The 27,583-nt window shown below is 45.0% G+C and overlaps 1 protein-coding gene across 4 annotated transcripts; it reads right to left on the reverse strand.

Annotated features, from left to right (window-relative positions):
- Window positions 1-27,583, reverse strand: LOC129138066 (WD repeat-containing protein 87-like). 4 transcript variants are annotated; one of them, XM_063801629.1, is made up of 9 exons: window positions 26,721-26,880; window positions 25,506-25,569; window positions 24,602-24,721; window positions 14,386-14,508; window positions 10,839-11,006; window positions 6,998-9,381; window positions 6,540-6,811; window positions 2,555-2,826; window positions 1-2,203 (listed from the first exon to the last, which is right to left on the reverse strand). In XM_063801629.1, the coding sequence occupies exons 6-9, from the start codon at window positions 7,268-7,270 to the stop codon at window positions 996-998; spliced, it is 2,025 nt and encodes a 674-aa protein (XP_063657699.1). In that variant the 5' UTR covers window positions 7,271-9,381; window positions 10,839-11,006; window positions 14,386-14,508; window positions 24,602-24,721; window positions 25,506-25,569; window positions 26,721-26,880; the 3' UTR covers window positions 1-995. The 4 variants fall into 4 exon arrangements, with proteins under 4 accessions (XP_063657699.1, XP_054529372.1, XP_054529373.1 ...); XM_054673397.2 differs by having other exon boundaries at window positions 6,540-9,381; window positions 26,721-26,861; XM_054673398.1 differs by lacking the exons at window positions 24,602-24,721; window positions 25,506-25,569; window positions 26,721-26,880 and adding an exon at window positions 26,979-27,583 and having other exon boundaries at window positions 6,540-9,381.

Raw genomic sequence — 27,583 nt, forward strand, 5'->3', positions numbered from 1 at the left:
GGGGACCCTTTCTCGATTTCCTCTGTGATTTTTTCCTCTTCAGAGACCTGTTTTATTTTTTCTCTGGCCCATTGTTTTCTTTTCTCAGCTTCTTGCTCCATTTTTTGAGCTAATTTCTCTTCTTCTTTTGACAATTTCTCCAGTTCTCCAAACTTTTCATTGTCTTCTAGGTACAGTTTCTTTCTTTCCCAGGCTAACTGTTTGCTCTCCTCTTTTTGAGCCTGCCTCTCTGTCTGGTCTTGTTCTTCCTATTCCCCATAAAGGGCCTCTTTGCCAAACCATTTCTCTTTTTGGATTAATTTACTCTCTTGCTCTGCCAACCTCTCCATTTCTAATGTCTGTTCTCTCTTTCCCAGACAGTCCTTCCTCTTCTCTAAACCAATGATCCTGAACCAGTTTCCCCAGTTCCCAGGCCTCTTTCTCCTCTTCCTCAACATGTTTCTCCTTTTCCCAGATGTGTTTCTTCCTTTCTCCAACTTGTTTCTCTATGTCTAGGATTAGTGCTTCCTTTTCCTCAGCCACTTCCTCCTCTTCTTCAGCCAGTTCCTCCTCTTCCCAACCCAGTTCCTTCTCTTCCCAGGCCAGCTCCTCCTCTTCCCAGGTCAGCTCCTCCTCTTCCCAGGCCAGCTCCTCCTCTTCCTTAGCCACCTCCTCCTCTTCCCTAGCCAGCTCCTCCTCTTCCCCAGCCAGCTCCTCCTCTTCCCCAGCCAGCTCCTCCTCTTCCTCAGCCTGCTCCTCCTCTTCCTCAGCCAGCTCCTCCTCTTCCTCAGCCAGCTCCTCGTCTTCCTCAGCCAGCTCCTCCTCTTCCTCAGCCAGCTCCTCCTCTTCCTCAGCCAGCTCCTCCTCTTCCCCAGCCAGCTCCTCCTCTTCCTCAGCCAGTTCTTTCTCTTCCTGGGTCCTCATGCTTTCTTCCTGGGCCTGCATCTTTTCCCATTCCAACCTTTCCCTTTTCAGGATTGGCTTCTTCTTTTTCCTGATCACTTCCTTTCCTTTCCCTAGTAGTCGTCCCTTTTTCCAGTTAGTCTTTTTTCTTCTAGGACTAACTTCTGATCTTCCATAATTAATTCCTTTTGTGGGGAAGCAGGTATTTCTTCTTCCTGGGCCATTTTTTCTTCTGGATGGGTCAGTTTCTTTTTATCTTTGGTTGGTTTCTCCTTTCTCTGCATTTTATCCTCTGGCTCTGTCAGTTTCCTTTCTTCCTTAGCTATTTTCCCTTCTTGCTTGGCCAGTTTCCTCATTTTTCTTTTAAATTTCCTTTTCTCTAAGACTAAGCGATCTGCTGGGAAAACAGCTTTCTTTTTCTTTCCTTCTTGAGAAAATTCCTCATCTTCCTTTAACACTTTTTTATCCTTTCGTTCTGTCAATACTGCTGTCCTTTTGTCCTTGACAGCCTCTTTAATGACTTTTTTTTTTATGGTGGGTGTTTCTTCCAATACTCTGTCATCTAATTCTAATGAGACTGAGCTTGAATCCTTTAAAAGGGTGCATATCTCTTGGAAGAGAGTCCAGCTGGGCTGTCGGTCAGCAAGTGTCACCCTAGCCAGGCCTACCAATTCTTTGCCCAGATCCCTTAACATTCCTGGATGGGAACTTGCTATCCTTGAAGTGACAAGAGAACAAATGCCATCCCTCCAAGATCTGGTGTCTGGTCTACCTGCACGTCCAGGAGTCCCAGCCAAACCCTGGCTCTTCTTTTCACTTTTCTTCCTTTTACCTTCTTCTTGCTCATCAATTTTTATGATGTCTTCCTTAGGTTCTTCTGTAGTCACCTCTGAAATATCCTTCAAATCTTTTTTCTGTTTCCACAGCACATCTGCTATTCTGCCTTTTCTCATTGCCTTTTTCCAAAGCCTTTTAATGTGTTCTTTTCTTTCCAGCTTAGAGATCACGTCTCCATAATCTTTCATGCTACCTTGATCTATGGCTTCCATGGCGTCTGTGGCCTCCAGGGCTTCTGTGGCCTCCATGGCCTCTATAGCTTGTAAAATGACCTCCTGCTCTGTTTCAGCATAATCCTGGGATTTGACTGTGCTTAGAGAACTCAGTGGTAGCTCTGGCTCTAAGGTAACATGTTGGGTTTCAACTTGCTCTGATTTCCCGGCCTCTCTTTGTTCACCTGCATCTTCTGAAGGCATCAACACAGAACTAGACTTTTCCAATTTTGTCTTTCTGTGCTTCCTGGCAACTCTCAGGTCCTTTTTAACTGCAGAGATATTGGGAGAAAAACAGTTAACAGAAACACAGAGGTCTTGAGTAAGATCCTTTGTAAAATCTAATTCATTGAGCTACCATAAGAGATACAAAGCAGGGGGACTAAGGCTTTATGATATGGAAATGCTCGGTTTCATCCCACCACCCATATTCTAACAAAATAAGAGCTTGGTATTTGCTGTGGGGTAGATCTTTCTCAGGAATGTCACTTTCTGTGAATAAGATTCTCCCACTGAACTCCATTCTCACTAGTATCCTTTCATATACCTTGGCCTTACCCACCCTGCCTTTTGGGGCCCTGAGGTTGGCCCCAAACATGCCCCATATATCACCCTATACATACTAAGCTTTCTGCTCCTTGCTTGAAAATGTCTCTTTCTTTTCTTTGGTTTGGTGATCTTTACAGGTTCTGACAAAGGTATGAACATGTCTTCAGAAAAGACCTTAAGTTCTTCAGACCATGGTATATCAAAAGAAAAAGTAAATGACTTTTCTCTTTGTAACAAGGTCAAGTTTTCATTTAGCTGCTGCTCCACATGAATAAGCAGGGACTGTATATCTTCAGCTTGAATATTCAGCAGTTGGCCCAGAGTGATTTCTCTGATAATTTCTTGCCTATATAAGTCAAGGGAAAAGAAGTACAGTACTAAGCTAGTGATAGAACAAAATTCAAAAAAGAAAAAGTTACAATGGAAGAGAGGGATAAAGTAGTAATTTAGAACAGGCTGAAGTAAAGTCTGGTTAAAGAAGAAAGAATGTGGCTGGATGCAGTGGCTAACGCCTGTAATCCCAACGCTTTGGGAGGCCAAGGTGGGTGGATGACTTGAGGTCAAGGGTTCAAGACCAGCCTGGCCAATATGGCGAAACCTTGTCTCTATTAAAAATACAAAAATTAGCTGGGCATGGTGGTGGGTGCCTGTAATCCCAGCTACTCGGGAGGCAGAGGCAGGAGAATCACTGGAACCTGGGAGGCAGAGGCTGCAGTGAGCCAAGATAACATCACTGCACTCCAGCCTGGGCGACAGAACGAGATTCTGTCTCAAAAAAGAAAAAAGAAAGACTGAGGGATGGCAAGGAATGTAGTGCCACATAACTCGTTCTATTGTGCGTTGCTTTATTATGCTTCACAGACACTGTGTTTTTTACAAATGGAAGGTCTGTGGCAACCCTGCCTACAGCAAGCCTCTCAGCGTCATTTTTCCAACAACGTGTGCTTGCTTCTTGTCTCTGTCACATTTTGCTAATTTTGATAGTATTTCAAACTTTTTCATCATTATTATTGTATCCATTTTGGTGATATGTTATCAGTGATCTTCAAAGTGACTATTGTAATTGTTTCAAGGCACCGTGAGCTGCACCCATGTAAGATGGTGAACTTAATCAATAAATGTTGTGTGTATTCTGACTGCTGTATTAACCAGCCATTCCCCCATCTTTTCTCCTCAGGCCTCGCTATTCCCTGGGACACAAGAATGTTGAACGTAGGCCAGTTAATAGCCCTACAATCTCCTCTAAGTGTTTGAGTGAAAGGAAGAGTCACGTGTCTCACTTTAAACCAAAAGCTAGAAATGATTAAACTTAGTGAGGAAAGCATGTTGAAAGTCCAGACAGGCTGGAAGTGAGGTCTCCTGTGCCAAACAGCAGGCCAAGTTGCAAATGCAAAGGAAATGTTCTCGAAGCAAATTAAAAGTATTACTCCAGTGAACACACAATGACAAGAAAGCGCAACAGTTTTATTGCTGATGTGGAGAAAGTTTTAGTGGTCTGGATAGAAGATCAAACCAGCCACAACGTTCTGTTAAGCCTAAACCTAATCCAGAGCAAGGCCCTAACGCTCTTCAATTCTACGGAGGCTGAGAGTTGAGGAAGCTGTGGAAGAAAAGTTTGAAGCTAGCAGAGAATAATTCATGAGGTTGAAGGAAAGAAGCTGTCTCCAGAACATAAAAGTGCAAGGTGAAGCAGCAAGTGCTGATGGAGAACCTCCAGCATGTGATCCAGAAGACCTAGCTGAAATAACTGATGAGGGTGACTGCATTAAATAACAAATTTTCATTGTAGACAAAACAGCCTTCTATTCAAAGAAGATGCTATCTAGGACTTTCATGGCTAGAGAGGAGTCAATGGCCGGCTTCAAAGCTTCAAAGGACATGCCATGTCTCCTGTTAGGGGCTAATGCACCTGGTGACTTTCAGTCAAAGCTCATGTGTATTTACCGTAATGAAAGTCCTAGGATCCTAAAGAATGGTGCTAAATCTACTCTGCTTGTGCTCTATAAGTAGAAGAACAAAGCCTAGATGACAGCACATCTCTTTATAGCATAGTTTACTGAAGATTTTAAGCCCAATATTGAGACCCACTGCCAAGAAAGATAGATAATTTTCAAAATATTATGGCTCACTGACAATGTGCCTCATCACCCAAGAGATGTGATGGAGATGTATAAGGAGATTAATGTGGTTTTCATGCCTATTAACACAACATCCATTCTTCAGCCAATGAATCAAGGATTAATTTTGACTTTCAAGTCTTATTTAAGAAACACATTTTGTATGGCAATAGCTGCCATAGATAGCAGTTCTTCTCATGGATCTAGGGAAAGTAAACTGAAAACCTTGTGGAAAAGATTCAGCATTCTAGATGCAATTAAGAATACCTGTGATTCATGGGAAGAAGTCAGGTATCAACATGAACAGAAGTTTGGAAGAAGTTAATTCCAACCCTCATGGATGACTTTCAGAGGTTCAAGACTTCAGTGGAGGAAGTACTGCTGCAGTTACTTGTGGTGGAAATAACAAAAGAAATAGAATTAGAAGTGGAGCTTGATGATGTGACTGAATTGCTGCAACCTCGTGATCAAACTTGAATGGATTAAGAATCTACTCCTGGTGAAGATGCTTTGAACATTGCTGAAAAGACAAGGATATTAAAATATTACATTAATTTAGTTGATACAGCAGTGGCAGGGTTTGAGAAGACTGACTCTAGTTTTGAAAGAAGTTCTATTTGAGTAAAATGCTATCAAACAGCACCACGTGCTACAGAGACATCTTTCATGAAAGGGAGAGTCAACTGATGCAGCAAACTTCTTTGTCTTATTTTAATAAAATGTTATACCCACCTCAACCTTTAGCACCCACCAGTCAGCAGCTATCAATATCAAGGCAAGATCATTCACCAACAACAAAAAAAATGACAACTCGCTGAAGGCTCAGATGATCATTAGCAATTTTCAGCAATAAAGTGTTTTTAATTAAGGTATCTGCATTGATTTTTTTTTAAGATGAAATTTTGCTCTTGTCACCCAGGCTGGAGTGCAGTGCTGCAATCTCAGCTCACTGCAGCCTCCGCCTCCCGGGTTCAAGTGATTCTTCTGCCTCAGCCTCCTTAGTGGCTGGGATTACAGGTGCCTAGCACCACGCCCAGCTAATTTTTATATTTTTGGTAGAGACGGGGTTTCACCATGTTGGCCAGGCTGGTCTTGAACTCCTGACCTCAGGTGATATGCCCGCCTCGGCCTCCCAAAGTGCTGGGATTACAAGTGTGAGCCACCACGCCCAGCCTGTGCATTGATTTTTTAGATATAATGCTACTGCACACTTAATAGACTACAGTCGAGGGTAAATATAACTTTTATATGCACTGGGAAACTAAAAAATCCATGTAACTTGCTTTACTGCAGTATTCACTTTATTGCAGTGGTCTGGAGCCAAACCCACAATATCTCCAAAATATGCCTGTAGTCAGTGGGACACATGATGCTTCTTTGGTTGGGAGATTTGTGGACATGAGTCTTGAGGAATCTTGAGAAACTGAAGAAATGATGGAAAGACAGGCTAGTCAGTGGTCAGAAGGAAAGGGGTAGGTGCTGGGTAAAACAGCAAATTGAAACAAAGAACAAAGGGGGAGGAAGAGAATTTATTTTTTTTTATTTTTATTTTTTTGAGACTGAGTCTCACTCTGTTGCCCAGGTTAGAGTGCAGTGGCACCATCTCAGCTTGCCGCAACATCCACCTCCCGGGTTCAAGCGATTCTTGTGCCTCAGCCTCCCGAGTAGCTGGGACTACAGGCATGCACCACCACACCCGGCTAATTTTTGTATTTTTAATAAAGACAGGGTTTCACTATGTTGGCCAGGCTGGTCTCGAACTCCTGACCTCGGGTGATCTGCCCGCCTTGGCCTCCCAAAGTGCTGGGATTACAGGCATGAGCCACTGTGCCTGGAAGGAATAGAATTTAAAAAGCGTTTTTGAAATGGGAAGAAACAGTCAGATTTTGGAGGATAGGAGATGGAAGGAACCAGAAGAGGAGAAGGTCACCATCCAACTTACTGCATTTTCTGGAGAGTTTCGTGTTTCTTCAGCAGGTGTACCAGCCTGGTCTTGGTTTGGATGCCTGTGACTCTTACCATAAGGTACAAGGCCTTAGCCCGCACATTCTCATCACTGTCCATCAATCCCATAGCCAGTGGAATAGCAAAATGATGGTTCATGAGGCCTAGCCTATCCAGCGCCTCCCAGGCTAGTTCACGGATACATGGATTGGAATGGGTTGTGTCTTGTAGGAGGCGATGGGCAGTCTTAGAAACCAACTCTGAAGATACCTGGCAAGTGGCAAAAATACGTTTAAGTACCCTAAAATATCTCTTGTATTCCTCTACAGAGCAGTAAATTGTGAGGTTGAGGATGGCCTCTATTAAATCATCCACAAGCCTTCCACTATATTTTCTTCTCATCCAATTTTGGTTTGCCATGCTTTCAAGAATATCAAGGGAAGTTCCTTTTCGCACCTTGGATTTATCCTTTTGTTGACTCCTTGAAATTTTCTCTTCTACTAGAGTCATAGATGACAAGTCCCAGTCCTTAACTTGGTAGGATGAATACAGATCACAGCATAGGAAGACTGGGGTACCCTCAGGCCAAAGGCGAGCACGGATCACTGAGTTGGGGATGGCCATCAGGAGCAAAGGGCCATTGCCGCCCTTGACCAAAGAAGCACTGTGGCATTTGGTAGGCATTGAATCCATCCCAGCCAGCCAGCTGCAACGGAGCAGGAACCTCATGTCGGGGACGATTATACTTGGAATCAAGAGTAGAGAAATCAATATCCTTATCCTCCAAAAGAGGAAATTTGGTCTTTTGAATCACAAGGGACATGCTTCTCTCTTCTTCTACAACATGAGGCACAGTATTGTCAAAAGCAATGAACCGTTTGTTGACAAGGGTCTCTAGCCCCTGTAATTCCTGCCGCCCTTTTCCAAGGTAGACAAATCTGGGTACAAATACTGTTTCAAACATAAAGAAGAAGCTAGGAAGGAAGGGTTTAGGGACTTCTTGTATTTCATCTGCATTTTTTAGGATACGCAGGTGAACCAGCTGAGCTGGAGGGAGCAGCTTTAAGCAAGATACTATGTAGATACTCTGGTTGAAAGTCAACAACAGGTCACCTCAATTATTGGCAAAGCAGAGTGGTCCAAAATGCAGGGCTGAGTCGAACTCTGTTACAAGTCTACCGTGGAAGTCCCAGATCCGGACTGAGCCATCAATGCCACCTGTGACAAAAAGTTTCAGGGGAAGGCAGACATCAAATGAAGTGATGTCACACTCATGCAGGCATTTTGTCTCTCTCCACACAAAGCTCTGTTTTGATTCTGAAGATGTCAGAAAGCCTTCATAGTGCCAGAGATGCCAGCAGTAGCTTTCAGTGATGGCACCCACAGAACCTGGCAAGAGTATCACATGTTTTAGGGGGCAGCCACAGAGGATTTTGCTGACAGGCTGAAGGACTACCTTGTTCACCTGAAGCACGGCCTCTGTCAAGTGTATGATGTTATCCATGCCATAGGAACAGAGCAAGGCGTTTTCCTGAGGGCCTTCCAGGGTAGACAATGCCAGTACTGCCCCAGAGTGAACAGTCTTCTCTATTCGGGCACAACTATAGTGGGAAAGGGTTCTCACAATGCCACTCTCATGCCCACAGAACATCAATCCTCCTAGGCCTTTTTGCAGATGGGACCTCCCATAGGCCAAGCATCTTACTGTATCCTTACGGTCTGCTGAAGTGCACACAAGATACTTGGCTGTACAAGGAGAGCGTGTTGCATCAAACACCAGCACCTCTGAACTGCCTATTGCCACAAAGAGTTCCTCTCTCTGAGTCATAGGCCCAAGCCAAAGCCTTATCCATAACAAGTAGAGGCCAAGTGATAACCAGGAGATCCCCTGTTACTGGAGACAAGAAGCGCAATAAACCATCCTCAGTGGCACACAGAATCCGAGTCCAGTTATGGCCGCAGCAGACCCGCTGCACCTGCTGGGGAGCAGAACCACAGACATTGAAGAGGCTATAAAAGTAGGGCAGGTGATGCGATGAAAAACTGTAGGTGGTCTGGCAGAAAAAAGTGGTATTATCAATAAACTGCAGTCTCTGAAGATCCTCGTCAATATTCAGCTGCCGCAGCAAGTTCCCATAAGTGAGATTCCATTCCCTCACTATGCCTTCACTGCCTGCTGTTAGTAAGGTGTGGATCTCTGGCCGGCTATGGATACATATCACTGATGAGGAATGGGCTTGAAAGCTGTGGAGGAAGTTATCTTGGTCTAAACCCCAAGCGTGGATCTTTCCAGCCCTGTTTCCAGCATAGAAATTGCCCTGAGAGACACAAGTAAAGGAGCAAGTGATGGAAGAGCCACTGGCGACAGGAGTGAACTTCTTCACTTCTTCCAGCTGGCCCTGACCCCAGTGAATGAAGACCCTCACTGTATCCTCACACAGAGCCAACAGGGATCCCTGGGGGCCATTCAGGGAAAATCCCTGTACAAGCTCATGATCAGCCATAGGTACTATTTGAGCCATCTCGATGCCCATGCCATTTGGTAAGATAAACCAGGTAACCACAGCCCCCAGGGTACCAGAGAGCAGCAACTCAGCTTCTGGATCATAGAAGAAGCAGCTGGTGGAGAAATGACAGGGCACTGTACCCAGAAATCTGAACGTTCGACGGTGATCTCCAAAAAGCCTCAGGCGCATGTCACCACAGTAAGCAATTAACATGTGGTAGGAACCTGTGTGGACCATTGCTTGAATGGGCGGCAGCTGATCCATCATGCGAAGCCTCATCTTCTCTACCATTCCTTTCATTTCTGTACCCTTTTTCTGTATCCAAAGTACTGCCTAGAAGAGGATGAGAGATGAAAGCCTGACTGTGGAGGTGGATCATTTTCCAAAGTGTGGGGTAGGGAAGGCTGAATATTCAGATCCCTGTTCCCTCTGGTGTGACTAAGGAAAGACTACACAGCTTGACTTTAGGAATCTCCTAGTACAGCAGCTCCCACTTACCCATGGTTTCCCTTTCTGTGGTTTCAACTACCTGTGTGGTCAACTGCAGTCCAAAAATATCAAATGAAAAATTCCAGAAATAAACAATTCATAAGTTTTAAATGGCATGCTGTTCTGAGTAGCAGGATGAAATCTCAGGCAGTCCCATCCCATCCTGCCTGGGACTTGAATTATCCCTCTGTCCAGCCTATCTAAACTACATACCCTATCTGCCTGTTACGTCACTTAGTAGCCATTGCAGTTATCAGATTAACTGTCGCAGTATCACTGTGCATGTGTTCAAGAAACCCTCATTTTATTTCATAATGGTCCCAAAGCACAAGAATAGTAATACTGGCAATTCAGATATGCCACAGAGATGCCACAAAATGCTCCCTTAAAGTGAAAAGGTGAAGGTTCTTAACTTAATAAGGAAAGCAATTGTATGCTGAGTTGCTACCATCTATAGTAAGAATGAATCTTCTCGGCCGGGTGCAGTGGCTCACGCCTGTAATCCCAGCACTTTGGGAGGCCAAGGCGGGCGGATCACGAGGTCAGGAGTTCGAGACCAGCCTGAATAACATGGTGAAACCCCGTCTCTACTAAAAATACAAAAATTAGCCGGGCATGGTGGTGCGTGCCTGTAATCCCAGCTACTCAGGAGGCTGAGGCAGGAGAATCACTGGAACCTGGGAGGCGGAGATTGCAGTGAGCCAAGATCATGCCACTGCACTCCAGCCTGGGCAGCAGAGTGAGACTCCGTCTCAAAAAAAAAAAAAAAAAAAAAAAAAGAATGAATCTTCTGTGAAATTGTGAAGGAGGAAAGAGAAATTCATGCTAGTTTTGCTGTTGCACCTCAAGTGCACGCATTATGGCCATAGTGCATGATAGCACTTAGTTATGATGGAAAAAGCATGAAATTTGTAGGTGAGCCACATGAACAGAAACATGTTCCAATTGATGGCAGTCAGGTTTGGTACTATCTGCAATTTCCGATGTCCACTGGGGGCTTGGAATGTATCCCCCATGAACTCGTGGGGACTATTATACTAGGAATTGGGTATGTGATAGAAGAACCATGTTCAAGGCCCTTTTCTTGGCCTTCAGTCTACTTGATGGAGAATATGAATTCTGAGGGCCTGATAACATGAGGTGAAGAAGGATCACTGCATCCAGTAAAACTGGGATATGGAGGTGGGTACTAAAATGAGCTAATTCACAGTCACTACCATCATTCTAAAATGAGGGCAGTTCGGGTGTGATGCATGTAAATTGAATTAAGAAGGAGAGGGGGAAAAATGAGGTGGCTTTACCTGCATTTTTCCACAGGGTTCCATCCAGTTTAAGGAGACAAAACAGTTGACCTTGATGGAGTAGTAGAAGCAGACAAAAGGCTTGTTCTGTGGATGGTGAGACTCCTGGTATAGAGTCTCAGGCCAGTCACTCAGTAGAACCACATCATTCTTTGGTTCTTCATCAATCTGACAGAGAAGAATGGCCTGAGTTAAGAGTTCTGAGTCCCCACTCATTCATTCATTTCAGAAATATTTACTGGCCAGGTGTGGTGGCTTGCACCTGTAATCTCAACACTTTGGGAGGCCAAGGCAAGCAGATAGCTTGAGCCTAGGAGTTTGAGACCAATCTGGGCAACACAGCAAAGCCCCATCTTTACAAAAAATACAAAAATTAGCTGGGCATGGGTGGTGCATGACTGTAGTCCCAGCTACTCGGAAGGCTAAGTAAGACAGGAGGATCGCTTGAGCCCAGGAGGTCAGGCCACAGTGAGCCATGATTGTACCACTGCACTCCAGCATGGGTGACACAGCGAGACCCTGTCTCAATAAGTTAAATAAATAAATAAATATTTACTGAGAGATGAGTGGTCATTTGTTGTTTTTGAGCTAACCAACATTTACCCTACTACTGGAAAGCAGCATTGGAGGAGTCATCCCTCCCTCACCCTCAGTTTGCAACAGAATACATCTGTATCAATTGGTCTCTTCTACACTTTCTCAACCAAGTTTCCATAAAAAAAAGTAAGCCCTCATGTCCTAAAGTATCCAATCTACATAATGAATTAATTTCTTTCCTAGTCATCTAGAATGCTACTAGTTATGAGGCATTGAGAGAAATGAGAAAGTAGCCCCTCAAATCATGTTCTGTGTTCCATGATTCAGATGAAGAGCCACAGTTGAGAAAGGCTGACAGGTTCTATGAAAGATTCTGAGGGTACAGTGCTGAGCAAAACAGACATGGCTCTGGCTCTTAAGAAGATGAGTCAGAGGGGAAACAGACGTTAAACAAATAACTAACAACTGAGTATACAAAACAAGTAAGTGCTTACAAAGAAAGGAATACACGGTGGCTCACCCCTGTAATCCCAGCACTTTGGGAGGCCGAGGCGGGAGGATCACAAGGTCAGGAGAACGAGACCATCCTGGCTAACAAGGTGAAACCCCGTCTCTACTAAAAATACAAAAAATTAGCTGGGTGTGGTGGCAGGCGCCTGTAGTCCCAGCTACTCGGGAGGCTGAGGCAGGAGAATGGCGTGAACCCCGGGAGGCAGAGCCTGCAGTGAGCTGAGATCGCACCACTGCACTCCAGCCTGGGCGACAGCGAGACTCCATCTCAAAAAAAAAAAAAAAAAAAAAAGAAAGAAAGAAAGGAATACAATTCTGTATGACAGAGGAACCCAACCATGGCAAATATGTATACCTGTCACAGTTGGAACAACTTTTTAAAGTTCCGGCCTACACCAAAAGGACCACTCTTGTTAGAATTGCACACACATGATACCCCGCCTTTGGGAAACTCATACTTCACAGTATGTAATAGAATGACCACCATGTGTGGCAGACCTTGTGGCATGCACCTCTGTCACTATTCTTTCTTTCTTTATTTATTTAGATGGAGTCTCGCTCTGTCGCCCAGGTTGGACTGCAGTGGCGCGATCTTGGCTTACTGCAACTTCTGCCTCCTGGGTTCAAGTGATTCTCCTGCCTCAGCCTCCTGAGTAGCTGGGATTACAGGCGCCCGCCACCATGCCCGGATAATTTTTGAATTTTTAGTAGAGACAGGGTTTTGCCATGTTTGTCAGGCTGGTCTCGAACTCCTGACCTCAAGTGATCTGCCCACCTCAGCCTCCCAGAGTGCTGGGATTACAGGCGTGAGCCACTGTGCTCTGCATTCTGTCACTATTCTTATGTGTACCCAAGGGGAATGTGTGCTATTTACAACATGGAGTTAGCTGTGTGTCAGCTCTTCTGGCCATGTGGGGTGTGTGTATATATATGTACCTATCAAGGGAGTTACATACCTTGTAATAGGTTACACAGTAGAACATATACAATACATGCCACCTTCCAGTGATGTAGCAGATGTCTGTAATGTATGTACATGAAGTCCTCATGCTGATCAGCCAAAACTGAGTTCATGAAGTTTACTTCTGGGGTCACCCTTCTCAGTAGCTACTTGAACTATACCCACCTCCTGAACAATGCCCCATGGATCTAACTCTCCAAGTTTCTCTGCATCAGAATTTGTGCTCTGACCAACTAAGTTGGAAGGTATAATACTAAATCAACTGAAGTATTAAAACAACTTTACTTATAATGTCCATCATACCTGCTTCCTGCATCCATAAAGGATTTGAGACTATACTGAGGCCAATATCTATCTACAACTTAGAATCTCTCTTCTTTCTGTATTTCTTTTTTCTTTCTCTCTCTCTTTTTCTTCTTTAGAGACAGAGTCTTGCTCTGTTGCTGTTGACCTGACTAGAGTGCCATGGTGTGATCATAGCTCACTGTAACATCAAAATGCTGGGCTCAAGCAATCTTTCCACCTTAGCCTCTTGAGTAGCTGGGACTATAGTCATGCACCACCACACTTGGATAATTTTTTTTATTTTTGTAGAGATGGGGTCTCGCTATGCTGCCCAGGCTACTCTTGAACTCCTGGGCTCAAGTGATCCTCCTGTCTTGGCCTCCCAAAGTCCTGGGATTACAGGCGTGAGCCACCATGCTCAGCCCTACCTGTATTTCTTATTTTCAGATCTCATGAGCTTACAGCACCATTGTCATTGCTGATTCAGTAGCAGTAGCAGAGTTGAGTGAAAGGACCCTGGTGTCTGAGCTCCCAACCCCTCATCTCTCTTAATCAGAAAGCTCATTTACATACCTCTTATTCCATTAGTTAATCATCATTCCTTTTCTCCTTTCCAGCCTTTATGTACAAACAATTCATTCACTCATTAAATGAGATCAACGCTTTGCTATGGAAAAAAACTAAGAATATCTTAACGCAATGTATCTGCCTGATATTACTGCTGCCTACTCTACATCTAATCCTTCTCCTTTCTCTTCCCCCTCCTTCTATCCGAATGAAATTCTGATTTGGTTTAGGGCGATCATGGACCCAGAAACTCCAGCAACATAGAGTACTACTATAGTACTCCAAGGCTGGCATGGCCCTGTGGCTCTCTGAGCTTCCCTCTTCTATCTTCTATCTACTTGCAATTTGAGGCTGATACCTGGAAGTGCAACGACTATCTTGTAAGCCTAGGATAATAAGCTAACATAATAGGAATGGTGGAAAAGAAAGAAAAAGAATGCAGGTCCTTGACAACACGTAAGACAAAGATGCCTCTTACTTGTTTAATCCATATAAATCCATTTTCTGTTATTGCAGCAGAAAGTGTTCTAACTTACCTAATGCAATCATCTTAATTTAGCAGGGGAAGTTATTGGGGGATGTGGAAGGGTCTTTCCTAAGTTGCCTATGTCTTGCCCATGCCACCGCCTGCCTTGGCAGGAATAATTAGTCCAGGGCCACCATGTGCACAGCTCTCATACACATCACCTTTATGTCCTTCAGGATCTTATTTATGAGAAACTTCAAGTTCTTCCACTCAGGAATAAGTCTGGATGAAGATGATTTCCTAGTGATATCCCAGCTCTTTATAGACATCTTGGATTACAGAACCTGTGGAAGGTAAAGGTCTCTTAATCAACAACATCTGATGTTAGACCGGAAATTAAGGGAATTGGGAAAGAGGGAAGGGCAGCAAGATAAATTAGAGAAGTACTCCTTTAGAGGCCAGGCGCGGTGGCCCATGCCTGTAATCCCAGCACTTTGGGAGGCCAAGGCAGGTGGATCACTTGAGCCCAGGAATTTGAGACCAGCCTGGCCAACATGGTGAAACCCCATCTCTACTAAAAACACAAAAATTAGCTTGGCATGGTGGCACATGCCTGTAATCCCAGCTACTCGGGAGGCTGAGGCAGAAGAATCGCTTGAACCTGGGAGGAGGAGGTTGCAGTGGGCCGAGATTGCGCCACTGCACTCCAGCCTTGGCGACAGAGCGAGACTCCATCTCAAAAAAAATAAAATAAAATAAGAAGTGCTCCCTTAGAAACAGGAGAAACTCCTTTGTTTTAAAAAAGATAGGAATGAAAATGAACTACTAGTATTTGCAACAACATAGATGAAACTCAAAAACTTAATACTGAGTACAAGAAGGCAGACACAAAACAGCACGTATTGTATGATTCCATCTATATGAAATTCTAGGAAAGAGTCATCTAGGCCGGGCGCAGTGGCTCATGTCTGTAATCCCAGCACTTTGTGGGGCCGAGGCGGGTGGATCACGAGGTCAGGAGTTGGAGACCATCCTGGCCAACATGGTGAAACCCCATCTCTACTAAAAATACAACAATTAGCCAGGCGTGATGGCGTGTGCCTGTGGTCCCAGCTACTCAGGAGGCTGAGGCAGGAGAATCGCTTGAACCTGGGAGGCGGAGGTTGCAGTGAGACAAAATCATGCCACTGCACTCCAGCCTGGGTGACACAGTGAGACTCCGTCTCAAAAAAAAAAAAAAAAAAAAGTAATCTAGCCAATGGGGCCAGAAAGTAGATCAGTGGTTACATGGGGCAAAGATTTAGGAGGACTGAGTGGGAAGGGATGAAAGGGAACTTTTTGTAGTCTTGTAATGTTCTGTATCTTGACTGTGGTAGTGGTTACATGGGTATAGAAATTGGTCAAAACTCATCAAAAAATATGGTATACTTTATTACATGAAAATTATACCTAAATAAATTTGATTTTATTTGTTTGTTTAGAAAGTCTTGCTCTGACACTCAGGCTGGAATGCACTGGAGTAATCAAAGTTCACTGTAACCTGCAACTCCTGGGCTCAAGGGATCCTTCTGCCTTAGCCTCCCAAGTAGCTTGGACTACAGGCACATGCCATCATGCTCAGCTAATGTTTTATTTTTTGTAGAGGTGGGGTCTTGCTATGTTGCCCAGGCTGGTCTCAAACTCCTGCCCTCAAGCAGTTCTCCTGCCTCAGCCTCCCAAAGTGCTGGGATTACAGGTGTGAGCCACGACACTCGGCCTTAATTTCATTTTTAAGAGGGAATAGAGTGACCTGGCACAATGGCTCATGCCTGTAATCCTAACACTTTGGGAGGCTGAAATGGAAGGATCACTTCAGCTCAGAAGTTTGAGACCAGCCTGGGCAACATAATGAGACCTTGTCTCTAAAAAAATTTTCAAAAATTAGCCGGGTGTGGTGGCAAGTACCTGTAGCCCCAGCTACTCGAGTACCTGAGGCGGGAGGAGTGCTTGAGCCTGGGAGGTCAAGGCTGCAGTGAGTTGTGATCATGGCACCGCACTCCAGCCTGGATGATAAAGCGAGACCCTGTCCTGAAAAAAGGAAAAAGCCAGGCGTGGTGGTTCATGCCTGTAATCCCAGCACTTTGGGAGGCCGAGGCGGGTGAATCACGAGGTCAGGAGTTAAAGACCAGCCTGGGCAAGATGGTGAAACCCCGTCTCTACTAAAAATACAAAAATTAGCCGGGTGTGGTGGTGCATGCCTGTAATCCCAGCTACTAGGGAGGCAGAGGCAGGAGAATCACTTGAACCTGGGAGGCGGAGGTTTCAGTGAGCCAAGATTGCGCGACTGCACTCCAGCCTGGGCAACAGAGCAAGACTCCATCTCAAAAAAAAAAAAAGAAAGAAAAAGAAAAAAAGGCCGGGTGCAGTGGCTCATGCCTGTAATCCCAGCACTTTGGGAGACCGAGGCAGGCGAATCATGAGGTCAGCGTCAAGAGATGGAGACCTCCTGGCCAACATGGTGAAACCCCGTCTCTACTAAAAATACAAAAAATTAGCTGGTCGTGGTGGTGCACGCCTGTAGTCCCAGCTACTAGGGAGGCTGAGGCAGGAGGATCGCTTGAACCTAGGAGGCAGAGGTTGCAGTGAGCCAAGATTGCACCACTGCACTCCAGCCTGGTGACAGAGCAAGACTCCATCTCAAAAAACAAACAAAAAAAAGAAAGAAAGAAAAAAGAAAAAGAATAGAGTGAAGTGGGTGCTTTATATAGTCTAGAAACAGAACAAAAAATACATTAAGTAAAGGTTTTAGGTGAGTTTAGGTGAGCCAGCTGTAGCTTAGCTGAAATAATGCAGGGGCCTAGCCCTCCCTTAGCTCTCTTTATTAGGAATCTAATATTTGTGGACATAATTATATTTATTAACCATCATCCTTCTTTCCTACTGAAGTCCTCATATATGTAAAAGTCACCCACTTTCCACAAATATTTCCTCACGGCTCATTATATGCCGACTGTGCTGAGAGCTAGAGATGAAGCAGGGAAGAAGAATGAGTATCTGCCTGGATGGGGTTTACTGTCTAGCATAGAAGGCAGGCACTGAACAAGTTCATATAGATATCCAATTATGACAAGACACCAGGCTAAAATAACCTGAAAGCCTCACACGACAAAATCCGAGAAATTCTGGGTAAAATAACAAGTACCTGAGCTTCAGGAACCGGAAACTAGGGAAGTAGAGGGTAACCCACTGCAACAAGTGCTGACTACTGCTGTGCTGGTCCTGAGAAGGTGTAGTTAGCAGAGCCCATAAAGACCACAAATATCAATGACCATAATGGCTAGTGGCTTGGATAGTATTGCCCTGGTAAAGAGAAGACCCAGGACTCGGGCCAATGATAGGGAGTTAGAATTAAAACCCTTCCATGAAGCACTGGAATGCTTGACAAAAACAAACCTCGGAGTGAGAGACTTCCACAGACAGAGCTGACTCATGACCAGCTTCCTGAAAGCTTACACTTCTTTAAACTTTTATCCAGGCATACCCCAAATTCACAGGGATACCTATCACGTTCTCCAAATGATTCTCTAACATGTCCCTCGCTTGGACTGACAAGGGAGAAAAGAAAGAGAGAAGGATAAACACCACAGAGCACATCAACAATTCTCTCTGGAGAAATCATCATTTTAATTTTTATACCCAAGAGGATAATAATTTGAGTCACAAAAAAAATCCTTCACAGTCTCTTAGCATGCTCTTCATATGTTATCAAACACCTACTGATCTCAAATAAAACTCCCAGAACATGGAAAGTCAGATTTAACATTCTGTTATATGTGTATATTAAAAATGTTAAGGAAACTACCATAAAGAAAAAAAACAAAAATAGAGGCCGGGCATGGTGGCTCATGCCTGTAATCCCAGCACTTTGGGAGGCCAAGATGGGCAGATCACCTGAGGTCAGGAGTTCAACACCAGCCTGGCCAACATGGCAAAACCCCATCTCTACTAAAAATATAAAACTTGGCCGGGCATGGTAGCATGCACCTGTAGTCCCAGCTACTCGGGAGGTTGAGTCAGGAGAATCACTTGAACCTGGGAGGTGGAGGTTGCAGTGAGCCGAGATCGCTCTAATGCACTCCAGCCTGGGTGACACAGCGAGACTCCATCTCAAAAAAAAAGAGAGAAAGAAAGAAACAAAGAAAAAAAAATAGAATGCATGATTTTACCAGTTGAGGAAAAGGGGTACGAAATAAAGAAAACATTAGAAAACGTTAACCAATCCAATATTAGAAACAAAATAAGAAGGAAAAAAGAGGTATGATATATAGAAATGAGGTGATAGAAACAAATCTTTCATTATCATAATAAATATAGATTAAACTAATCAGATAAAAGAGAGACCAAATTGAATATTTAAATGAATTAAGTACGTGCTGTTTATAAGAGAAAAATCTAAAATGTAAGACATAGAAACTTTACAGTATCATGGGCTTCTGTTCCTTAAAATGATCTGAAAGCAATAAGGAGAGTAAAAAAAATCTTTGCAAGCTCAACATTCAGCAAAACAAGGATAAGTATAATCTGTAGACAACAAATTACACGTAAAAGTTGGGAAAAGCAGCTCAAATGAGGAACAACTATAGGGAGGAAGTGGAGACAAGAAATCATGGAAAGAAATTTGAGCAGAAAGAAAGACAAACAGAAGCAGATATAAGAAAACACCTGTGGTGGCTCACGCCTGTAATCCCAGCACTTTGGGAGGCCGAGGCGGGTGGATCATGAGGTCAGAAGATCAAGAGCATCCTGGCCAACATGGTGAAACTTTGTCTCTACTAAAAATACAAAAATTAGCCGGGTGTGGAAGTGTGTGCCTGTAGTCCCAGCTATTCAAGAGGCTGAGGCAGGAAAATTGCTTGAACCCGGGAGATGGAGGTTGCAGTGAGCCGAGATCGTGCCACTGCACTCCAGCCTGGGCAACAAAGCGAGACTTCATCTCAACAAAGAAAAAAAAAAGAAAGAAAAAGAAAAAGCAAAGGAAAAGAAAACACCTGGGAAATTAAATTTCCCACAGGTGAGGAGTCCACCGTCAGGTAGGGATCTATACCTCTTGTTTGCAACTACACTGTAAGAAACTGGAAAGCAAAAACAGAGGAGACAGAGTTGATCAGTCTCCTACAAAAGCCATATGTGAGGCAGAAGGAACCTCTTAAAAGAAAAACTCATCCAGGAAAACCCAACTTAGGCAATGTTCTGCAAGAAAAAAGGGACTAGCTACATTAACCCAAAACTACAAAATGAACTCTGAAGGAAAGAGTAACAAAGTAAACTAACATATGAAGAGCTTTCACTGGAAAACTGCCTCAATGGATCAGATAAAAATTATAATTAGGCCAGGTGTGGTGGCTTTTGCTTGTAATCTCAGCACTTCAGGAGGCTGAGGTGAGAAGATTGCTTCAGCCCAGGAGTTCAAGACTAGCCTGGGCAACATAGCGAGACCCCGTCTCTACAAAAAATAAAAAACTAGCCAGGAGTGGTGGCACACTACTGTAGTCTCAGCTACTCAGGAGGTTGAGGTGGGAAGATTGCTTGAGCCCTGGAGGTTGAGGCTGCAGTGAACTATGATCTCACCACTGCACTCCAGCCTGGACAACAGAGTGAGACACTGTCTCAAAAACAAAAAAAAAAATTATAACCAAATATTTTGCCATGAATGAAAAAAAAAAAACTTGATGCAATTGCCTCTGTGATGGAAGACCACAAAGCAAAAATATAAAAATCCAGGGAGGAGATGCTGAAAGAACAGGGTAAGAACAAATAGAGAGCAGGCAGAAATCGAAGAAAAATCAAGTATCACAAGCATAAGGACAAAAGTTGAAAGAACACAAGGGAGAAAAACCCAGCGAAGAACCTAGAGGACAAAAAGGGGAAAAGCAGGCCGGGCATGGTGGCTCACACCTGTTATCCCAGCACTTTGGGAGGCCGAAGCGAGAGGATCACTTGAGGTCAGGAGTTTGAGACCAGCCTGGCAAGCATGGAGAAACCCCGTCTCTACTAAGAAATACAAAAATTAGCTGGGCATGGTGGTGTGTGCCTCTAATCTCAGCTACTTGGGAGGCTGAAGCAGGAGAATCGCTTGAACCCAGGAGGCCAACCTCCAGGGCTCAAGCAATCTTCCCACCTCAACCTCCTGAGTAGCTGAGACTACAGTAGTGTGCCACCACTCCTGGCTAGTTTTTTATTTTTTGTAGAGATGGGGTCTCGCTATGTTGCCCAGGCTAGTCTTGAACTCCTGGGCTGAAGCAATCTTCTCACCTCAGGTTGCAGTGAGCCGAGATGGGACCACTGCACTCCAACCTGGGCGACAGAACAAGATTCAGTCTCAAAATGAAAAAACTAACAAACAAACCAAAAAAACAAACAACAACAACAAAAAACCAGAAAGAATTACTTAGAAAATATGTAGTTTCAACAAATGTTGCTGGGACAACTGAATATCTACATGCAACATAATAAATTTGGACTTCTACCTCAAACCATTAAAAAAATTAGCACGAAATAGATCAAATACCTAAATATAAGAACTAAAACCAGGAATCTTTGTCACTTTGGACCAGGCAACCGTTTCGTAGACATGACAAACCATAAGCAACTAAAAAAAAAACTGGACTTCATCAAAATTAAAAACCTTTGTGCACTAGGGAAAGGACACTATTAAAAAAACTGAAAGATTTCACACAGGTCCAAGATTTGCTGAAAAAGGAAAAAAAAAAGAAAAAGTGAAAAGACAACCCACAGAATGAGAGAAAATATTTGTAAATCATGTATCTAATACGGGCCTAGTATCCTGAATATATAAAGAACTGTTACAACTGAACTACAAAAAGGCAAATAACCCAATTAAAAATTGGACAAAGGATGTGAATAGAAATTACTACAAATAAGATATATACAGGCTGGGTGAGGTGGCTCATGCCTGTAATTCCAGCACTTTAGGAGGCCAAGGCAGGCAGACCACCTGAGGTCAGGAGTTTGAGATCAGCCTGGTCAACACGGCGAAACCCTGTCTCTACTAAAAATACAAAAATGAGCCAGGCGTGGTGGCATGCACCTGTACTCCCCGCTATTTGGGAGGCTGAGGCAGGAGAATCCCTTGAACCTGGGAGGCGGAGGTTGCAGTGAGCCGAAATCGTGCCACTGCACTGTAGCCTGGGCGACGGAGCCAGACTTCATCTCCAAATACGTGTGTGTGTGTGTGTGTGTGTGTGTGTACAAATGGCTAAGAGCCACATGAAAAGATGCTCAACATCACTGGTTATTAGGGAAATGCAAATCAAAACCTCAATAAGATACTTCACATCTACCAAGATGGCTTTAATTTTTTTTAATGGAAAATAACAAGTGTTGGCAAGGAAATGGAGAAATGGGTACCCTCCGACATTGCTTGTGGGAATGTCAGATGGTGCAGTGGCTGTGGAAAACAGTATAGTCAATTGTTTTAATTTAATGTTGTCTTGGTATCAATTTTAAATACAAGTTTAACTTTCTCATACAAGAAACAGGAATCAGTCACCCTTGACACAGTTTTCAGTTCCATACCACACCTAAAGGACTCGGGATGGTGGCCAGAGATAAGAACTTAGAGGCATCTCTCCCACCTAGAAGACTGGGCTCCCTGCAGTTCCACAGCTTCCTTTAAAATAATTTGTCGGGTGGGAGCAATGACTCACACCTGTAATCTCAGCACGCTGGGAGGCCGAGGCGGGTGGATCATTTGAGGTCAGGAGTTCGAGACCAACCTGGCCAACATGGTGAAACCCTGTCTCTACTAAAAATACAAAAAATTAGCTGGACATGGTGGTGGGCACCTGTAATCCCAGCTACTTGGGAAGCTGAGGCAGGAGAATCTCTTGAACCTAGGAGGCAGAGGTTGCAGCGAGCCAAGATTGTGCCACTGCACTCCAGCCTGGGCGACAGAGTAAGACTCTGTCTCAAAAAAAAATAATATTTTTATTATATTAAATAAATAAATAAATAATAATAATAAATAATAAATAAAATAAAAGAATTTGCCTATGGGCCAGGCACGATGGCTCATGCCTGTAATCCCAGCACTTTGGGAGGCCAAGGTGGGTAGATCACTTGAGGTCAGGACTTCAAGACCAGCCTGGCCAACATGGCGAAACCCCAGCTCTACTAAAAATACAAAAATTAGCCAGGCATGTTGGTGCACGCCTGTAGTCTCAGCTACTTGGGAGGCTGAGGCAGGAGAATTGCTAGAATCCGGGAGACAGAGGTTGCAGTGAGCCGGGATCAGAAAGAACAAAACTCCATCTCTAAATAAATAAATAAGCCTGTGAACTTAAAGTGATCCACACCCTGTTCCCTTATATATACTGCCAGTTTCTTCTCTCTTTCTCTCTGGCCACCTGACTCTTCATTCCTGCCTTGCATGTTCCGGGGACATCTGGACTGCCTTCTAGACTCATTGTGCCTTCCCTGCCCAGGATCTGTAAGTAAAAAAATCTTTGAACCTGTTTTCTATTGTGGTGATGTGTTGGATTTGCACCTTCCATCTAAAAAACTAGGGGCTGCCTCAGGCCGGGTTTCCCCAAGGATGCGAGAGGAAACATAACGCTGGGCTCCCGGTGTCAGAGCTGGGGCATGGGTCAGACAAGAGCCACAAGGACATCTGCCAGTATAAACAAGTTTCCTGCACAAAGTTTCCCCTGGTCATGGATGGGACAACTGAGAGTCAGGATGTCTACCAGGTAAAAGAAATATTCTAGGCCAGGTGTGGTGGCTCACACTTGTAATCCCAGCACTTTGGGAGACCGAGGTGGGAGGATCTCACGAGTCTGGGAATTTGAGACCAGCCTAGGCAACATAGTGAGACATCATTCAAAAAAAAAAAAAAAAGAGTATTCTGTGAAAGTCACACTGTAAACACCCATATCCAGCTCCCCTTCATTTTCCATTAGGTTTAGGATTGCTAGCTGCTCTGGTACTGGAACCCAATTTTTTTTTTTTTTTTGAGATAGAGTCTTGCTCTGTTGCCCAGGCTGGAGTGCAGTGGCACTATCTCAGCTCACTGCAACCTCTGCCTCCCAGGTTCAAGTGATTCTCCTGGCTCAGCCTCCAGAGTAGCTGGGACTACAGGGGTGTGCCATCACATCCGGCTAATTTTTGAATTTTCAGTAGAGACGGGGTTTCACCATGTTGGCCAGGCTGGTCTCAAACTCCTGACCTCAAGTGATCCAACCACCTCAGCCTCACAAAATGCTGGGATTACAGGGGTGAGCCACCTTGATTTTTTTATTATTAAGTTCAACATACATTAGATTACTCTGTAAAACTGCTATAAAAGTTCCTAAATGCTTACTCTGAATTTCTGTACTTATCTTGTGGGGGAGAAGGACAAATAGCTCCCGGCTGACACCAGTGTGCTAATGGAGGACCTCCTTTGGGATTTCTATCCCTAGCTGAACAATTCCAGCCCTTTCTTTTCCACCTAGCAAGAGTCACTACCTCTTTTTCTTCTTTTATCTTACTAAATTTCTACCATAAGTAAAGCTTATTTATTTTATTATTATTTTTAGATGGATTCTCACTCTGTCACCCAGGCTGGAGTGCAGTGGTACAATCTCAGCTCACTGCAAACTCTGCCTCCTGGGTTCAAGCAATTTTCCTCCCTCGGCTTCCTGAGTAGCTGGGATTACAGGTATGCACCACCATGGCTGGCTAATTTTTGTATTTTTAGTAGAGACAGGGTTTCACCATGTTGGCCAGGCTGGTCTGGAACTCCTGACCTCAGGTGATCTGCCTGCCTCGGCTTCCCAAAGTGCTGGGATTACAGCCGTGAGCCATCACACTCAGCCTACCATAAGTAAAGTTTAAACTTTCCAAAATCCTGCATACAACTCTCAAGTACATGCAAGGGAAGACCAAGTGGCCCCTGCAAAGAAGGATTTTTTAAAATGAGAAGATTAAACATATTTAAAAGTCAAGGGGAAGAAGCCACTAAGAAGGGAGAGTGAAAGTACAGGAAAGAGAGAGTGGGCTGCTACAGCAAGCTGATGTGTGAAGAGAAATAAGAGTTAGATCCCACAATCTCAGAGCCTTCCCAAAGTTTCCTCTGGTGATTTACGACTAGGAGCTCTAACTGGGAAAATGGGGGTTTCCTGACACTTCTAAATCTTAGACTAAGACTTCCTTCCATTAAGTTTTTGGTGAGAGTCAGATATTTCACTTTAACCCTTCTTGACCTCAGAGAAATTCCCTTTTCTTTTTCCCTACTAAAGCATTTAGAAAAAGAGAGGCTGGGTGCAGTGGCTCATGCCTGTAATCCCAGCACTTTTGGAGGCCAAGGCGGATGGATCACCTGAGGTCAGGAGTTCATGACCAGCCTGGCCAACACGGCAAAACCCCATCTCTTCTAAAAGTACAAAAATTAGCATGCACCTGTAATCCCAGCTATTTGAGAGGCTAAGGCAGGAGAATCGCTTGAACCTTGGAGGCGGAGGTTGCTGTGAGCTGAGATCGCGCCACTGCACTCCAGCCTGGGCGACAGTGAGACTTTGTCTAAAAAAAAAGAAAAGAAAAAGACAGTGAGATAATGAAATAAAAATGCATTATAATTTTAAAATGCAGTATTAATGCAGGGTGCTATTAAGTATGAGAGAAGTGAGGGGCACACTGAAATCAAGGGAGAATAAGAGAGATGGAACAGAAACTTTAGAGTCAAATAGATTTACGTTTAAAAAGCTAGATTCTCCCCTTCGACTTTTTTTTTCCTTTGGACTTTTCAGATTGAACAAAGTTTTATCTCATCTATGGCAGACGTCTTAATGAGGTCAGTGGGACCAATGCCACTCAATATACATTCGCCCCATGGGGAAAACCTGTTACTAACATCATACAAATATCACAGGCTTCCCCTCTGAATCTCCATTGCCTCCTGGCTCACACACAGAGGATTACATGTCCCTAGTTCTAGAAGAGACAGACTCCAGCTACAATTTCCCCTAGAAAGAGTGTCACTGGCTTCAACATCATAATGCCTCGGACTCCCCCAGCCCCTCCCCCATATGTCCAGTGAAAGCAGCAACATGAAGAGCATGAAAATCCCCACATGAATGTGCCAAGCGCTGGGAGGCAGGGGAAATCTGGTAGTTTGTGATAGTGGAAAGGGGTCACTACATTGCGGTGGGATGGCGAGATTTAAACTGTCCTTTTATGACAGAATGACTTTCTCAGGTCTGGCCATTTGAGATCCTACAGCCGGATGAGTAGAGACACTAATATATTGTGAGGGAGGGCAGGGAGTGTGACCTTTTTATCTAAATAAACTTTATTGTGTGCTTACATGTGCCAGACACTGCTCTAGGAACTGTTCATGCCTTGTCTCCAAACAATGCCTTAAAGCAGGGCTGCCAGATAAAATACAGTTACATTTGAACTTGATGCCCGGTTACATTTGAATTTCAGTGAACAATATTTGGGAGATACATGCTAAAAAATTCTGTTTTCTTTCTTTCTTTTGTTTTGTTTTGTTTTTTGAGATGGAGTTTTGCTTTTGTTTCCCAGGCTGGAGTGCAATGGCGCAATGGCAGCTCACCGCAACCTCTGCCTTCCGGGTTCAAACGATTCTCCTGCCTCAGCCTCCGGAGTATCTGGGATTACAGGCGCCGGCCACTACGCCCAGCTAATTTTTGTATTTTTAGTAAAGACGGGGTTTCTCCATGTTGGTCAGGCTGGTCCCGAACTCCTGATCTCAGGTGATCGCCCGCCTCGGCCTCCCAAAGTGCTGGGATTACAGGCGGGAGCCACAGCGCCCGGCCCTTGTTTTCTTTTTTAACTGACATCCAAACTTAATTGGGTGTCCTCCATTTTAATTTGCTAAATAAAATAAATAAAATGTGGCAATACTACTTAAAGCTACTATCATTCCCCTTCCTCCAGGTGAGGAAATGCCCCACGACACAGCCAGAATGTGGCAGGGCCAAGAGTCAGACTCCAGACATGTGCTGAGCCATTATGCCATTGTCCCGCCTGGCCGTGCTGGGATGTGCGTGGGACGCTCTGGCCTTTGTGACAGAGGCCCTGCATCAGCGGTTTGCAAGCATGGCCGGCTCTTTATGGTTATACGGGGTCCCCATGCAGCCCTTCATAAAGGCAACGCTTGAGTTCCACCAGGCCGGAAGAAGCCATGAAACAAAAGCTATGAGAAGGCCTGGCGCGGTGGCTCACGCCTGTAATCCCAGCACTTTGGGAGGCCGAGGCGGGCGGATCACCTGAGGTCAGGAGTTCAAGACCAGCCTGGCCAACATGGCGAAACCCCTTCTCTACTACAAAAATTAGCCGGGCATGGTGGCGCGTGCCTGTCATCCAAGCTACAAAGTAGGCTGAGGCAGGAGAATCGCTTGAACCCGGGAGGCGGAGGCTGCAGTGAGCCGAGATCGCGCCACTGCACTCCAGCCTGGGCAACAGAGGCGACTCTGTCTCAAAAATAACACACACACACACACACACACACACACACACGCACGGAAAACACGGCCCTGGACTCCGTGTATAGAACCTGGTGTCTCAGGGCGTTGGGCAGAAGCAGAGGCAGGTGTCTAAGCCGGACCACTGGCTCCCTTCCGCGCCAGGCCGGTGCGCTACGAGAACCTTGTTGCCGCCTCGCTGAAGCTGGGAAAAGCAGCCGCCACACTTTGGCGAGAAAGCACGCGGAACCCACCGAACGCGCATGCGTGCAAGCCAGGGCGGGGCTAGGGCGCGCGCGCAAAGGAGGGGCTCTACCATCCGCGGAGCCACGTCCCCCGTCACATCTCACCTCCCCGCCCGGGAGCTTCCGCGAGGCTCGCCTGGCAGCTCCTGCTCCACAGCAGGCTTCCTACTTTGACGCCTCACGCGCTCTTCAGCTCTGTTTTTTCTCTGGGTCTCGCGGCTCTCCCCCTCTCCAATTACGAGTAGTGCCTTGAGCCGGGCGTTCGGAGACCGACACAGGAGGGACAGGATGGGGACAGCGGCATTAAAGGGTGGTGACTCAGGAGTTCAAGACCAGCCTGGCCAACATGACGAAACCCCGTCTCTACCAAAAATACAAAAATTAGCCAGGCATGATGGCGGACGCCTGTAATCCCACCCACTCGGGCGGCTGAGGCAGGAGAATCGCTTGAACCCGGGAGGCGGAGGTTGCAGTGAGTCGAGATAGCGCCACTGCACTCCAGCCTGGGCGACAGAGCGAGACTCCGTCTCAAAATAAAAATAAAAATAAAATAAAAATAAAGGGGGGTGGTGGTGGTGACAAGCCCCTATTACGGCCTTAGTGCGGGGTTCCCCTTGGGGCGGGAGACGTCGTCCTTCCGGGTGGGGGCGCGGACTGCAAGTCCTTTCGGGGACCGCGACACGAGACTGCATCCGCCAGCGTCCAGGGCG

This window comes from Pan troglodytes, chromosome 20 (genome assembly GCF_028858775.2).
Source record: "Pan troglodytes isolate AG18354 chromosome 20, NHGRI_mPanTro3-v2.0_pri, whole genome shotgun sequence".
In the NCBI taxonomy this organism is placed as follows: domain Eukaryota; kingdom Metazoa; phylum Chordata; class Mammalia; order Primates; family Hominidae; genus Pan; species Pan troglodytes.